General features: G+C 37.1%; 1 protein-coding gene across 5 annotated transcripts in view; it reads left to right on the plus strand.

The window, feature by feature from the left end:
• DENND4C (DENN domain containing 4C) overlaps positions 1-17,189 on the plus strand; it is a 69,161-nt gene that overhangs the window by 12,934 nt on the left and 39,038 nt on the right. For 4 of the 5 annotated variants that reach the window (XM_038169853.2, XM_072031654.1, XM_072031656.1 and 1 more), the window contains exons 2-4: positions 7,621-7,948; positions 14,048-14,300; positions 15,234-15,303. In XM_038169853.2, the coding sequence (XP_038025781.1) occupies positions 7,638-7,948; positions 14,048-14,300; positions 15,234-15,303 (634 nt within the window). In that variant the 5' untranslated portion in view covers positions 7,621-7,637. Of the gene's footprint in view, positions 1-5,914; positions 6,027-7,620; positions 7,949-14,047; positions 14,301-15,233; positions 15,304-17,189 lie in introns of all 5 variants that reach the window. The other variant, XM_072031655.1, reaches the window with a different exon arrangement.

Raw genomic sequence — 17,189 nt, forward strand, 5'->3', positions numbered from 1 at the left:
GGGGAGAGAAGACAGGTTTGATCTAATTGTTTCTAGGCTTGGTGCCTTTGTTTCCATAGGATTTTTTTTACAAGAGGTGGTTTGGTGTGATTTTTCTGTTATCTTCATAGTGTAATGCCCTAATCTACTTTGAAGGCATTAGAAGACTTTCCTGCCAAGTTGATTGCATTTGTTTTATGCCTGAATTTTATGCATGGAAAACAATCAGGTACACAAACAGCTAGTATGAAGTTAACTTTTGTTCTTCTTTGAATATGTGCAAATTTCCAACAATCTAGCATAAAAAGCCATTGTTTATTACTTGCAGTACCAGACCTGGACCCAACTTGTTTTCTGTGTGAAGTTCAATTACCTGATAAAAGGCCATGCCATAAGAATAATTCATTAAATGGACATGCCTTTTGTCTTTCACCTTGTCCTTAAATTTGCTTTTCATTTTAACATAGTCTTCTATGAGATAATCAGCTTGTAGCTTATAAGGTCCTTCAGTTGTGCAACCATTACATTCTCAAATGTTTACTTGAAAACTGTTATGAAGGAATGGCCCTCTATTTGCATATGTGCATGTTCAGACCCAGTCTCAGGTGACATGCAACCATTCTTGTTCCACGGCTGGTTCTGTTAAGACAGGTAGAAGTGGGGCATTGCATGTCTACAAAGTTATTTTTGCAACTCGAGATTTTTAAATGATCTTGTGATTTAATCAAGAGACTGCAACTGCTGTTACATTTCATGATTTATGACAATGTGTTACGCATTCCAAAAAAAGAGCCTTTAAATGCACATCTAGGAAGTATTTTTCTTCTGTTGCAGATTGTACGCAGCTAATAAACAGTGGACTACTTTTTTTTTTTTCTTAGTCCTGGTCGGTATTAATGGTATGCTACATTACTTTACCTTTTGTTGTTAATAGATGTGGTGTGTTCTTAACGTAAAGTGTGCTTCGAAGAACTAATAGAGACATGTCTGTACGATTTCCCTATGTGTTGCTAATGACATTTAAGTGTTTGATAAAACTGCATCATTTAGGATGAACTAGTTCAACATTGTTTAATATTCCAGTTTATAATGTTTTGCTTTGTAGTAGTTTTAAACCATCATCTGTGATGCACGTGTAAGGCCTGATTTATGTTGTCAAACTTGCACCAAACTTGGATGTATGGGCTAGAGCTGTATGCTTGTCTGGGTACAAATGGGCTTGCTTAGAAGTGGCGAAGTATGGACTAGCATGCTGATGTGAGTGATATTAGTGAAGATATGTTGGGATGGACAAACAGCAGGAATGCAAGCTCTTCCGGAACTTGTGTATATTCCAGTACATTCTGGGTCTTAACACTGCAGCATTGGTGACTCTTTGCATATGCTGCTTACACTTAGGACTTATGTGGGTACATCCGTGTGCTAAAATCACATCTGTATTTTGTGTTTAAAAAAAAAAAATTCCAAACAAGTTTTGATTGCCAACTATAGTCCATGATTACATTCCTGTTTGCTTTTCCAAGTGAATTTGATTATTAGCACCTGCCTCTTAAAATCCAGTTAAAGAAAGACTAAATCTGAGGCACATAAAACAAAAGCAATCATTCTCTTTTCTTGAATACAGTTAACAATAAGAACTACCTTCACTGTGTGCTTTCTGGGGTTATGAAATACAACTAGGGAATAGTCTAAAAAACAGAAGAAAGCAGTACTGTTGGTGCAATATTGTGTTGTCAATGCAATATTGTTGATGCAATTACACCTCAGTCAAGTTCTAAAAAAAAAGTTGTATTTATAGTATTAGTACACACTTTATAAGCAATGGTAGTTTCAGTCCTTTCACAACTGTATTGCTTTTTTTTTTTAATTTTTAATAAATAGCCCTAGAGATAAAAACTCCTAGGTGTCCAAATCCTCGCTGGCAGTCAAACTTGCTAAGTTCAGGCCCTAAGGTTCTACCTTCTCCTGTCCAAAGTAACTTCTTCACACAAATATTGCCAACCCTTTATCTTTACAGCTGCTGTGAAATATTACGTAAAGATTTTGGCATTTGAAATGGAGGAGTAGGGGAAAGCTGAAGGCTTAGTGCATCCTAGCTGTACATCTTTGCTGTGTATGACACTGGTTTATCTTCTTCAAAGACATTTATAAATCTTATTTTAACTTTTTCGTGTCCATTTTCAGTTCTAGAGTAGCTGTTGCCACTTTACTTCAAGAAGAGTGGTTGTCTTGCTGATTACGTGTTTAAACTTCCTAACGTGTATGTTTGCTGTGTAAGGCTTTTAATGTGAATCAGGGACATTACCAAAGTGACTCCTTAAAAGAAATTTTGGACTAGTTGCTGTGGTATAAAGCTGAAATTTAAGAAGCATCAGTGAAGATTCTTTTATACAAATGGGAAACAAATTGTTCTTCCTGTTCCGTAGCAATTACTCTCAGCACAAGATAAAAGAAATCGCTGTATGAGTAAAGAAGAATAACCAGATCTCTCCCCCTTCTGTACTACAGCAAAGAGCATTTCTTTTTGAATGTTCATAAAGGTAAATAAACTGCCCATATCTTTTCTCCCTACTGATAAGTACACTGGAAATAATGGAGAAGTTACAACAATAAAGACTTGGTTACATTGCTTAAGCTCTATACCGGGTAATGGGTTGTTTATGGTAGTCTTTGTGTGGTCTATGAAGATTTGCCTAGTGTAGTGGTTGAAAAAGCATACTAAATTTTCTCTCATACTTGGATTGTAGCCAGCAAATTTTCCAAGTGTTGCAGATGACCTCCTGACACGCTGCCTTGTATCCAACCACTAGAGTCTCTGTCTTTTAAATTAGTTTAGTGAATTCAGTATCCTGATCTTTCCTGATCTTTAAGCCAGCTCATTTTAGGAATAAATCCAGAGGATAGAATGTGCGTACATTTTTCTTCTAACTTGTTTACTGCCAATAGCCAAGTATAATTCGTTTACACGACAGAGCATTTGTGTAGAAGTTCTGAGCTGTGTTTAACATCTATGCTTAAAACTCTTAATTGTGTAGGCTGATTGCCTTCAAAATCTGTCTTTCAACCACAGTCCACAAAAAATGCTGAAGTTATTCTAGAGTCTGGAATGAAACTTATTTCCTTTGCAGTCTTGTTACAAAAATATTTTCTGCTTTGAGGAAACTATGCCATCTTTTATAAGTTCTTCAGTCATTTACAATTGAGTAAATTGTAAATAGTAAGCAGTTTCCACTCATTGTGGTTCTTGGAGACTGGTAGCGTCTGAAAGAAGATAGAAGTAAATAGATTGCAAAGTTGTGTTAGTCATTTATCACTTGCAGAAATATCTTTAAACTTTCAATTCTTTGACCATCGGTTCATCAGTATTTTCATTTAATGACATTTCTGGACTTTGATTATATTGAAAATAGGCTGAAAAGCTGTCATTTTATTTTTGTGATTTAGAACCGTAGAATATGCTGAGTCGGAAGGGATCCACAGGGATCCTCGAGCCCAATTCCTGGCTTCACACAGGACCACCCAAAAATCAGACCATGTGTCAGAGCAGTGTCCAAATGCTTCTGGAAGCCCAGCAGGCTCAGTGCCTTGACCACTGCCCTGGGGAGCCTGTCCCAGGGCCTGACCACCCTCTCAGCGAAGGACCTTTCTCTAACACCCGTCTGAATGTCCCCTGACGCAGCTTCGTGCTGTTTAGGGTCAAGAATATCACAGTTATGACTCTTCATGTGGGTGATGAAGGGAAAGGTGGTAGGTTTGGGGAAAGATTTGGTGTATCTTACAAGTCTTCAGCTTTTTCAAAGACGTGTTAATTAACAGAAGTACACTGCATTAGTAAGCAGTGAATTGAGTTTTTTGGTTGCTGGAAGATTTGCTTGTGCCTTTTCTCTAAAACTGTTTTCTCTCAGATGTTAGGCTCTTACTAATCTGATTTCATTTATTCCTAGGGGACAATTGCTTTGAATTTTGAAACAGAGTTTTATAAAACAGAGTTCAACTTAATTTCATAGGCTTTTTACTGAGTACAAAATAAACTTTGGAAGAAAATTTAAAATTCAGTTTGTGTTTATTATACATAGCAATTTTTCTGGGGAGGTAATAGTGTTCTCAGAAAAGAGTAAATAAGGGGCTTTTAACACCACTTTGTTTTTCCATGTTTTTTCTATTGTTTTCCATCAAACACCAAGATATCACCAAGGTATCATTTATTTATTTATGTATTATTTTGCAGAGGAATGGGATGTCAATAAAAATGAATAGATTTTTAGGGTTACAAGTTTTCCTGTTGGCCTTGCATGAGTAAGTTTCTGTACATCACAGTACTGATAGTGGACAGCATCTTTTGAAATTTCAGTGGGGAAAAGTTGTCATGATTCTACAAAATTTATGATAAAAGGTCCTTTGCAAGTATGTTTGTTTCCTTGTCAATTGAGAGTAGTGTTCCTGCCAATTTTTGTGTGAAGTATTACAAAAATACTGGAAAATAGCAGTGAATTCATCTTGCTACCCTACAAGTCATACTTTTTTTTCCCTGCAGTTCAGAAAGCAAAATATTCTCAGACTCACTGAAGCCTGCTGAAGATCTGTTCCTGTTTGTTTTGGTGGCTGTCTGGTAGTTTGTAGTTTAGCATGTATTTACATTTATACAATCTTGCATTTAAGAAGATGGCCATGGCTTAATTAAGAGCTATATATTCAAGGTCTCATTTGAGAGATCCTGTTGCTTTAAATCTCTCTGAAATAGGATAATATGTTCTGGAAGAGCTGTGTTGTAGTGCTTATTTGAAACTTTACTTATCCTCGTGGAAAAGGAAAGGAACTGCTGTGAGTGTCTCAGAACATCTTGGAAAACTCCCCCAGCGTTGTACTGACACAGGAGGCTTCTGTTTCTCAGCTGAATTGTCTGGTGACTGACTTCTACCTGCCACATGTTACAGAGAGTTTCTGTGAATTAAAACATAACTATGGCTAAGAGAAAAATATAAATTCGTACTGAGGTGTGTGAACTTGGAGTGGGTAGTAAAAGACTGGATCACTTTAACAACAATTTTGTTTTTAGTAAAACCCTTTAGATGATGCCAACCATTTTGCTATTTTTAGCATCGTGTTCCAGTAATTTGGTATCACTTATGTCAAGTGCAACCAGTACTTTCCACAATATGAGATGTTCTGGCACGGGACTTGCCCTTCTTTTAAGGGGAGCAGGGAGAGGTTGGTTTATTTCCTTATTTATTTTTATAAATCTATGAACAAGTCCAAGCATCTGAGAGGTAAACTGAAATATCTTAGACTGCGCAGTTTTATGATTAATCCAGTGCAAGTCCGTGCTGCTGCTGAAAGGGGCATTACACTGCTGTTTGTGCTGACATGGTGAATCACTGGAGAGCTGCTCTGGTTGTACCCTAAGCAGTCTTTGCCAGGTTAGTGTTCAGCCAGAGTAGTTCTTGTTCCAGTTCATTTTTGGTTGCACAAACTCTGGTTCTGGTCGAAAGTAAAGGTGGGAGTGAGCAGTAGCAGTATGAGGAGAGATTTTTTTAATGGAAGCACTAATTTATGTGAGATTAAACTGAAGCCATTAATCCCCCTATTTCATGATGATTTACGTACCTGTAAAGAGCTTTTTCATTGATTTAATGTTGTTTATGTTGGTAAGAAGGATAAACTGTTCTGAGTTGTGCAGTTGAAAGTCATTCAGAGGCTTAACAAGGAGTTACAGCTTTTGAGTCATCTTATTGTTCTTCAGGAGACCCAGGCAGAGAACAGTTGGTGAGATTGAACATACCGCATTGTTCCTGTTGATTACGCATCCATGTATTTATATGGATAAGTGTCTATATATTTATTTATTTATTGACCAGAGAACTCAGTCATGTTAGTGCTGTACCATGATGGCTTTCCCATTTTCAGGGTGGTGCAACACTTTTGTGTCTCTTCCCAGGATGTGTGTTTATGGATTATCCTGTAAAAGCTGTTAACCAGAGCATTTAGAGAATACTGAGTCCATGTGAGAATTACTGTGGGAAAATATTACAGAAGAGAAGTCTTCTAAGGTGTGTAGGCTTCATTCTTTCAGATGGATTTGAAAAGTTGTAATTTCAACGTTAGCCAAAAATTGAGTTACTCACAGTATAGATGTACTTTAAATTTACATGAGTATGAATGTCTTATCCCCCCCCTTCATCTTGTTCTACAGCACCTTGCAATATAGAGGTTGGTGCCTTAGATGTGTATTCTTATGCTAACATTTCTTAGTAAACATGCAGGATGAATAACTCATTGATTTTGTGTTTTTTTTTTCTTGTTTTTTTTTTTTTTTTCTACAGCTGTCCAATCAATGCTTTTGATAACAAGCTCTAGAAATCTTGTAAATTGCAAAGAGGAAAGATACCTTTCCTATATGACTTCAGTAAGAACAGAGTAGGAACTGGAGGAGAAGGCACGTTGCAAAGAATAGGTTTATACTCTTTTCCTCAAACCACCTTTCTGCTAATGGAGGCTAGTGTTTATGCAATTATCAGAGCAGTAAGGATATTTTAAATGTGAGACAGTTCTCATTTTTGATGCACTTAATGAGTAATATTCATGGACCACAACTCCTTGGCAGCTAGGACCTTGGAGTTGTGGCAGACTTGTTTTCAAAGAGGAAAGCCAAGACTTCTGGTCTTGTTTACCTGTATAGATGGGATCCCCAGAAATCTGGTGACAGAAATAGGGGCATCTAAAAGAAGGTGTCCCCCGCCTCACCGACGGGGTATGGCATTATTCAGGTTTTTGCTTGGCAGATGTTATTTAAATAATTCTCAGTCGGCTTTTAAAAGGATATTTATTTCATGAAATCCAATACTTGTAACTGTATTTGTGAAATTTAAATATAGTTTGTCAGCCACTTCTGCTGTTAAGAGAAAATTGTATTGCCTATTTTAAAATCAGATGCTTAGTGAACATCCCTGGGTGTTGGGAGAACTCTTTCCAGATCTGGAATGTGCAGCTGAGCAATGATGTGTACAGCTTGATCAGCTGATGAAATGTGGGTTTGGATGTGTGATTTCTGTAAATGATTTCCAGATGTTATACTTGCCAGCTGAATGTCTCAAGACTGTGCTGTTAGGTCTAAATTATGAAACAAAATGGATGAAATGTGCAGATGATAAACTAGTAAGCATATACTTTGAATTGTTCTGTCTTCTGAAGGGGAGGGGAAAAAAAGGCAAGATTCTGTAGTCAAATTACTCGCAAAGTAATGCCAGAAAAATAGAGATGCTTTTAGTTGGGGGTATGTGAATTAATTTAAGGCCTGTGAAGAGCTTGAATGGTCTAATAGGTAATGCCAAGCAATTTTCTATGTAGCTGCTGTGTTAGGAACTTCGAAGGAAGAAACTTAGGAACTTAATGTTATTCTTGCCAAAACATGTCTATTATGGCACTACAACTGGAATCTAATAAATTACAAAATTATCTTTTTGAGCAGCATAAAGTAAAGTTTGTTTTGGATTTCCCTACAATTTTCTTGAAATCTCTAAAGCCTATATGGAATTTTTTGATTTGCTGAACCATCTTTAAATGTTTCAAATTCTGATACTTGTTTAGGGAAGGGATTTATCTTGAAAGCAGACTATTTGATCTCTTTCTCTTTGTTTTCTCCAGGAAGTACTGGCATAACCATGATAGAAGACAAAGGTCCACGAGTGGCTGACTATTTTGTAGTGGCAGGGCTCACTGATACAGATACTGCAACTCTCCTGGACCAAGAAATAAGCCGCCAGGAAACAAAGTCAACTGGTCCAAAGGCTCCAATTACTGACATTGCTGTGATCATTAAATCAGCTGGTGAAACTGTCCCAGAGGGATACACCTGTGTCGAAGCTACCCCTACAGCCCTTCAAGCCAACCTAAACTATGGAAGTCTTAAGAGTCCTGAACTTTTTCTCTGCTACAAGAGAGGCCGTGACAAACCACCTCTTACTGACATTGGGTGAGACTTTTGTAACTATACTTCAGTAACGTAACTACTCCTGCAGTAATGATCAAATCTTATTCTTCACAGATGATGCTGAAAACAGATGTGAGAAAGCTTCTCTAAAAGCATATGCATTTTGAATATATACTGTTTATTGTGTTTATGTCCATGTAGCATTTTCATATTGAAATAAGTTCAAAAACATGTCAGTCTTCTGGTGAACTTGCTTTTTAGAAGGAATTACAGTGTTCTAGATTAAAATTATACAGTATTGTTTTAGTTTAAAAAGATATTATGGAGCAAATCAAATATGCGAAATCAAGTTCTCTGCTGCAGTTTTGTGAAAGGTAAGAAAATAGTACAAAATTGATGTATAGAAATGGTATAGTTCAAACCCCAAGCTGTAGTGTTTCATCTGGAAATGATGACTTGAGAAGGCAACTAAAATACTGTCATGTGAAATTCACTTCAAGGTAATTGATAGATACCACTTAAAAATTGTAGAACACTGAAATAAAGATCTAGAAATTATCCATTTACCAAGGATCTTGTAGCCTGCATTACTATCAGATCGCAGTATTTTTGAGGTTGCTTACAAGTTCTGACATGATTGTCTGCAAACGCTTGATTGATTATGTAGTCTCTTGACAACTCTAATCAGATGTGTATTCCAAAAACCACATTTTTTTGTCTGATGCGTAAGTTTCTGAAGAGTTACTGGTACTGTATTTGAAAACCTGAAATATATCTTACTGTATTGCAACAACATGTCCATGGTATTTTTAAATTCCATGAAATTACTTAATATTTTCTTGTGATTACCTGCAATAATTCTTAATGATTATACTCTCACAACCAATAAATCAAAACCTTTTTGTCCTTCTCCAGAAATGTGAGCATTTTTTTCCATGATGTCTAAAGCAGAACTTGTGGTTTAATTTGTAAACTTTCAGTGTGGACTTTCAGAATGGAGAAATCTGTTTGTTACTTATCTCCAAAACTTCTTTAATTCTGAAATTGCAGTCTTGTATGCCCATTTCTAGAGTGTCTGAGACTGCTTTTTGCAACTTGCAAAAGCTGAAGACTTTTTCTTTTTTTTTTTTTTTTTTAAAAAAAAAAAAAGATTTAGTCTTTCCATTATAAAGCTATTTTTTTTTTCCTATAGAATTTGGTAACTCTTAGCTCTGAAATCAGTACTAGCAGTAGAGCTGATCTGAATATAAATTTTCTGTCTCTTGTTTTCTTGAGATGTCAACAATTTTTCGTATTATCTTACATGTGTGCTTGGCTGCAAGTTGCTGCTGCAATTGCTTTTGGCAAAGTAATTTTGGGAACATCTGTGTCTCTGTAAATAGTTTTGGAGGTATATAGCTTAATAAACTTGGACATTTGTTGAAGTCAGATGAATATACTTGAGGCTTTATCAAATTAATATATCTGTATAGTTTCTTTATTGAAAAATGAGAATTTAGACTGGTAAGCTGTAGAAAATAATAATAAAAAAAAAAAGCAGAGTGGATGTGACTGAGTGGTGTGGTTGGTCATTAAGAGTACTGGAAGTTTAGTGCCTAATAAATGACGGAGGACCTTGAAGCTCTGAACTAATTTTATTACTTACAGAATAGTGGGTTAAGTATAGGTATTCAGGAGCAAGATCAAAAAAAAAAAAATCCCCCAAAGTCTTGAGGTACTGAAGATTATACTTTGTGATACTAGCATCTTGAGGTAATTCTCCATCTGTAACAACTCATGAAGCACTGCAGAGTTGTCTGACCTGCTTATATAGAACCGTTACTTCTCCAGATTGGATAAGGATGATGTAGAATTGCTGGATAAAAAGAAAACAGAAGATGGGGGAGGGAGGGATCATGACTTCTACAATCGTGGTAAACTATGAAAGGTGTGTGGTTTTCCTTATTAAATAAGCACTGAAAAGTAAAGTAAAGAATATGTCTGTACCAAACCTGTAAGTTTACTTAATTTTGTTTGTAAGTTTAAGCATGTCAAGCACAACGCCTACATGCTCTGCTTTTGACCTCCAGTATATGAATGCCAGCTGACAAGTAGAGTCAAGTCTGGAAAAAACTAGTAGTGAAATCATAGTGATGAAATAAGTTATGTGATGAGATCTGTGATCTGAGGATCATAGTTCGAGTTGTATAATTAACCTCATATATTCCAATTTCATTTCATCTGGGCTGTCTAAGCTGTGTTCTAATACTCTTTGGTGAAACAGTGATTTTAAAGTAGTTGTTTTCCATGCGTGTGACTGAAACTGCAAGATAACAGTTATAATGAGATTTGAACGTGTAGAGTTTCAGCAAGCTATTATGAACTTTGTCATGTAATTCAAAGTTTTAACATGAGGAAAAATTAGTAGAGGGGTAATTCCTAAAAGTGATACTTAAACCAGTAGTCTCCAGCAAATGCCTTTATGGAAGGGACTCTGCTAGTGCATGTGAGTTTTCATGTCCCCCTTAACTTTACAATGGATGCTGGAATTGGTTTCACAGGGAATATCTGATAAGCAAAACAGGGAAATAGTTGACTGACTATGAGCTTCCTGGGCAGATACACTGTTTTAAATGATGGGTGTAAAACTGTTGTGTTTGGCAAGTAGCATTTATTCTATATTTTGTTTTACACAGATCTAGTTGGGGTGTTATACCTAACAAATAATGGCAGGCTTTTCTCTCTGAGCAATGATGCGTATGCGTGTTTTCCCCATGCTGCTCCTGCTGTTTTGCAACTACATTCAAGAGATAGTTGGAGCAAACTTTTTTGTAAACTTCGGTATGTTCAAATAAATGTGGAGTTTGGGCAAGAGAGTTAGTATAAGCGAGGCAAATGTACAGTCTGAAGGCTAATTTCTTCTGTTCTCTAATACTTGTTTTTTAATTTAAAAAAAAATGTGTGAAATGATGTTTTATCATTGAACCTTAAATATCCATTAAGTCAGCTGACATGCTGAATGGATATAATAAGTAGAGGAAGATTATATCCCTTAAAAGGGTCAAATCCATAGTTAGATGCTGTTTATATGTATACATATATCATAGAATGGTTTGGATTCGAAGGGACCTTAGTGAAGCCACGTTGGCTGTCATCAATCCTCCTTATTTTCCATGTGCCTTTGCAGTTTCCAGGAGAATCTGCTCCATGGTCTTGCCAGGCACAGAGGTGAGACTGACTGGCCTATATATGTATATATACAAACAACTTTTATGCAAATGTTACATATACTGCTTTAATACAACTACTTATAAAATAACATATGAATATAAAATAAATGTAAATGCTTACATTAAATCTACGCTTATGGTATTACATAGAAAATATACAAGTTATAGTTGTAAATAAATGTGTTTATAGGTTAATATGTATCTTTACAGCAGAGTTATCTTGCAGTTTGAGTATTCAAATAATTATTGATAAATGTATGTATATATTTTTTTTCAGGGCTATTTTTAGGGAAACAGGTTAAACAAATGCTGTTTGGAGGAAGAGGGGAGATGAGAGCGTGCTCCACTGATTCTGTCATTTTTCTTGTGTTCTGTGTTTCTGTGCCTTCTACCCTCTTTCACTCCTATCCCCAGACCTTCCTATTCTTCTACTGGTTCTTAAGCTGAAGGATCTGTAAGCTGGTAGTGAGTTCCTGTTGCAGCTGCTCACGTGCATGCAGTTAAACTGTGTGCCATTCCTCTGAATGTTGCATTTGCTGTGGTTGTTTTTTAGTTGGGAGAATAAAGGTTTGATCCTAGGATAATGATCCCTAAGATCCTTTTCATATGTATAGCTCTAAAATTCAGTACTTTAAGCTTATATGCCTGCAAATAATTCAGCTACTAGTCATTCTGTTACTTTCTTTCCAAATAGTTGTTGCCTCTTCTGGAATGTCAGGAAAAATGCAATTTGAGATTTGCTTTGGTTTAGGTGCAGTGGGACTTTCAATGGGGAGAGATCTTGTTGAAGTGTCAGTTGATAGGAGTAGGAGGGAGTTACAGAACTGGTTTCTTAAATGGAAGAAAAATTTGACAGAAAAATGCTTTGAAAGTCTAAGTAATTTTGCTATTTGTAACACTTACTATAGAAGAGACTAAAGAGTGAGTCTTAGATTTGTTGTCTAATGCAGAGGTTCTTCCCTTAATGAGTAAGTTTAAAGTTAGGTTACTTCCACTGTGCAAATTAAGAAATACTAAATTTCTTTATTAGATAGTTAGTGGTTCTGTGCCATGGATGCAACTCATTCTGTGTAACTGCTTTCTGAAAGTGTTTATGGGAATATTGATTGAGCAAATGCTTTTTTTCACTAGAGATATATTTTAGGAAAAAAAAAAAAAGTGAACTTGAGGTTCAGAGACCATACGAGCAAAAGGAGGATGTTCTCAATAGCCATCATCTTCCATTGCTCCTTAGAGCCCACTAGTGTGGCAACTGCAGTAGGGTACTTGGGTACTTGGAACAGCTTAGGACCTAAAGACCTAACGTCTAGAGGAAACTGTAGGTGACATTTTGCTTGGACTGGAACTTCACTGATAGAGTATGTTGTAGAATAGAAGTTGATAGAATGAAGTAGTAAGTAAGGTGCACTTAAGATGAGGACAAAAGCTGAAGCAGGAAACAAACCTTATCCCGATCAGTACTAATTAATCTGAAGGCAGACACTGGGAAACTGAAACAAGTAGCAGCAAACTTATTTTCATACTGAGGATTTGTATGTATAGGGTGTCATGTTAAATATTTCATGTGTCAGTCTGAATGTTCTGATCTGAATCATTAAAAACATTGGTTATTTTGAATGATCCATGGGTGTTGGGCTTTTTTTTTTTTTAAACTCCCTACTATGTGTGAGGTCAGGAAATGGTACGTTTTAATACCTGTGTTGGTGTATGTATAGAGATGAGGGCTGCTTTTTTTTTTTTTCTTGCTTTTGAGAGGAGGTGATTGAACTGTTGCAGCCTTTAAAACCGGTCAGTCCTTTAGCTTTTAGAAGTATTTGCACAAATGAAACTCTACAGTCTTTAAACATCTCTCTGAGAGTACTTGTAAACCTTTTAAACTCAACTGCTGGAATTGTCTCATTAATAGCATGTTCCTTTTTAAAAGCTGTCAGCTTACAAATATTCTGGAATAGCTTTAAATTACTGAGTTTTAATTCAGTTTTATTTAGATTTAATGTGTTTTAACCGAATCTGACATGGGGTATTAAAAGATAAGTCTCCACTTGTCATTAGTGTGAGGCAGTGATGTGAAGAGATTACATAGTAAACTCTATGCATACACCTGAATGAAGGAGGCCTGACAGCTGCACATGGCTTTCTTTTTCTTTGTTTTGTTTATCCAGATACATGTTTTTTCTGTGGAATCATGTTTTTTATATTCTAGTTTAAAGATGGTCAGTAATCTTCAAGGGGTTTCTAAAAGCTTTGTGGTATATTACTTTGAAAATTCTGGGAATTGCTGGATCTGTATAAGCTAAAAAAAATTTTTTTTTTTTTAACATGATAGGACAAGGGGTAATTGCTTTAAAGTAAAAGAGGGGAGATTTAAATTAGATGTTAGGAAAAAATTCTTCACTGTGAGGGTGGTGAGCACAGGTTGTCCAGAGAAGCTGTGGATGCCCCATCCCTCAAATACAGAGATCTAAGCTAGTGCTCTGGCCAAAATAATCCAGATAACATGTAAATGTTGCAGTATGGGTATGTGTCATGTATTCTGGTTTCTAGGAATACAGGAATAACTGTAGTTGTTATTTCTTCCTTTTCTGTAGTCCAAAAAGTTATTTTTGTGTGTCTGTTTTTTATTTATTTATTTTTTTGTTGTAGACTAAGAAATGTTAGCCAAACTATGAACGTAAATCCTTACTGGTTTTCCTTTTCCCTCCAGAAACTGATGTGGGAAGCAGACTTGCATATATTGTTGTAATTTTTAATTTTATTATTATTGTTATTGCCTTTTTAATTTTTTTTTGAAGTTATGGAAATAATTTATAAGAAATACTCAGATCTGTTGTGCTAGGCAATTGCCACTGAGTGGACTATTTCTGTACATTTGCTTAAGTAATTTCATATGTACTTGAATGTGTGTAATATTTTGCTTCCTTCCTGTCTGCAGAGTTCTGTATGAAGGCAAGGAACGTATCATTTCAGGCTGTGAGGTGATTCAGGCTACTCCTTATGGTCGCTGTGCTAATGTTAACAATAGCTCAACGTCTTCTCAGAGGATCTTCATCACGTATCGAAGGGCTCCTCCAATACGACCTCAAAATTCATTGGCAGTGACAGATATCTGTGTTATTGTTACCAGCAAAGGAGAAACCCCTCCTCATACTTTCTGCAAAGTTGATAAGAATTTAAATTGTGGCATGGTGAGTATTTAAATGTTAAGTATTTTTACCTTTTTTTAAAAATTACAAACAACAACAAAAGAAAACAAACAGAAGGAGCACTTTGAACTTTTCCTAGCACTGTTAAGATGGTGTTCTCTGGCTGCATCATAATTGTTTCATTCTATATACCTCGTGACTTCGATTTTGTATTATGTGTTACACTGATTTTTTTTTCCTGTTGTACTAGGAATTTTTTTAAGGAGTGATTAATACTTCAGTTTGCATATTCATGTCTGGGTACTCTCTAGGATTTTTGTTTGTTTGATGATGCTAATACTCATAGGATGAAACAAAAATTATTTTTCTTTGTTATTATTAAGACCATCTTACAAAGATTTGTAAGAATAATTACTGCTTACCTTTTTTTTTTTTTTAACGTTTGCTTGTATTTAGTCTGGTTTGTGTTTGGTTTTCTCAGGCTGAAGTATATGATTTTTTTCAAATGGTAGGCAAACTGCACAAAAACTATGCAAATAGACAGTTTATGAAAATATATTAAAGGCTTCCAGTGAATGAATGAATGAATTAATTGAACACTGGAGGTGTTTAGAATTTCACTACTGATGATGAGGTTCCTGTAAGTGTCTGATTTTATATAATAAAGAAAATGTGGTGTGTGAAAGCTGCAAACAATCTGCTTCACTTTTCTCTGTACTTATGTGGAAGTAAATCAAAGAATAGTGTGGTGGTATGATTATTTTATGTAAATCTGTAATCTCTAAGAATGTGGAAAGGGTGACTTCTACATTCCTTGAGTTAAACACACTCAGCAGCCAAACAGTAATTTTATTCTGTAACACTTTTTATTTAAATATCTGCTCCATTTGTAAGTGGGAGTATATTTAAATACTTGGTTTCTGTGGTGCCTGCTGTTGTCTTTGTTTGCTCCAAGATGAAATTTGTGTCTTTCAGTGGGGTTCCAGTGTATACCTTTGTTATAAGAAGTCTGTGCCAGCTTCTAACTCCATAGCGTATAAAGCTGGTAAGTAATTTTAGAAGCAAACCGTCTAAGCATGTTAACGTAAAGATTCAGATACCTTCTTGAATTAAAATAAAAATTTTAAAAGCTGAGCATAGTCCGTCAAAATTCTTTTCCTAGAGCATGTCAATTGAAATCAACTTCTCTAATTCATTTGCTCTCATCGCTTTTTTCCAGGAAAAGAAAAAAAGCTTAATAGAAACAGCATTGCATTGTATTAACTCAGTGTGTATCATGACAGGATAGGTGGCTTAGGAGTTTAAATGAAAAGTCTAGCAAGTGCTTCAGATGTAACAAATGATTTCATAGTTTGTGTCTTGTGCTGGTGGTGAAGAAGGAAGAGTAATTGAAAATTCCCATCATAGAATCATAGAATATCCTGAGTTGGAAGGGACCCTTAAGGATCATCAAGTCCAACTCTTGACACCGCACAGGTCTACCCAAAAGTTCAGACCATGTGACTAAGTGCACAGTCCAATCTCTTCTTAAATTCAGTCAGGCTCGGTGCAGTGACCACTTCCCTGGGAAGCCTGTTCCAGTGTGCAACCACTCTCTCTGTGAAGAACCCCCTCCTGATGTCAAGCCTAAACTTCCCCTGCCTCAGCTTAACCCCGTTCCCGCGGGTCCAGTCGCTGGTGTTAATGGAGAAAAGGTCTCCTGCCTCTCGACACCCCCTTACGAGGAAGTTGTAGACTGCGATGAGGTCTCCCCTCAGCCTCCTCTTCTCCAGGCTGAACAGGCCCAGTGCCCTCAGCCGTTCCTCGTACGTCTTCCCCTCCAGGCCTTTCACCATCTTCGTAGCCCTCCTCTGGACACTCTCCAACAGTTTCATGTCCTTTTTATACTGTAGTGCCCAGAACTGCACACAGTACTCGAGGTGAGGCCGCACCAGCGCAGAGTAGAGCGGGACAATCACCTCCCTCGACCTACTAGCGACGCCATGCTTAATGCACCCCAGGACACGGTTGGCCCTCCTGGCTGCCAGGGCACACTGCCGGCTCATATTCAACTTGCTGTCTACCACGACCCCCAGATCCCTCTCTTCTAGGCTGCTCTCCAGCGTCTCATCGCCCAGTCTGTATGTGCAACCAGGGTTTCCCCGTCCCAGGTGCAGGACCCGGCACTTGCTCTTATTGAACTTCATGCGGTTGGTGATCGCCCAGCTCTCCAACCTATCCAGATCCCTCTGCAAGGCCTTTCCGCCCTCAACAGAGTCCACAACTCCTCCAAGTTTGGTGTCATCAGCAAACTTGCTCAAAATGCCTTCTATTCCTACATCCAGATCGTTTATAAAAATATTGAAAAGTACCGGCCCTAAAATGGAGCCTTGAGGGACCCCACTAGTGACCGCCCGCCAGCCTGACGCAGCCCCATTTACCATATCCCTTTGGGCCCTGCCCGTTAGCCAATTGCTCACCCATCGTATGATGTTTTTATTTAGCTGTATGGTGGACATTTTGTCCAGTAGGATCCTATGGGAAACCGTGTCAAAAGCCTTGCTGAAGTCCAAAAAAATCACATCAGCTGGTTTCCCTTGGTCCACCATACGGGTGATCTTATCATAAAAGGAAATCAGGTTAGTTAGGCAGGACCTACCCTTCACAAACCCATGCTGGCTGGGACCAATGACTGCTTTGTCCCCCAGGTGCGCCTCAATACGTTCGAGAACCATCTTCTGCATGATTTTACCAGGCACTGACGTGAGACTGACAGGCCTGTAATTGCTAGGGTCTTCTTTCTGACCCTTCTTGAAAATCGGCACAACATTTGACAGCTTCCAGTCTACCGGGACCTCTCCAGACTCCCAGGATCGTTGAAAAATAATTGAGAGAGGACATTATTATGAATACATTATCAACGTTATTCATATTTCCTTTCATGCCTCACAG

This window comes from Anas platyrhynchos, chromosome Z, assembly GCF_047663525.1.
Source record: "Anas platyrhynchos isolate ZD024472 breed Pekin duck chromosome Z, IASCAAS_PekinDuck_T2T, whole genome shotgun sequence".
NCBI lineage: Eukaryota > Metazoa > Chordata > Aves > Anseriformes > Anatidae > Anas > Anas platyrhynchos.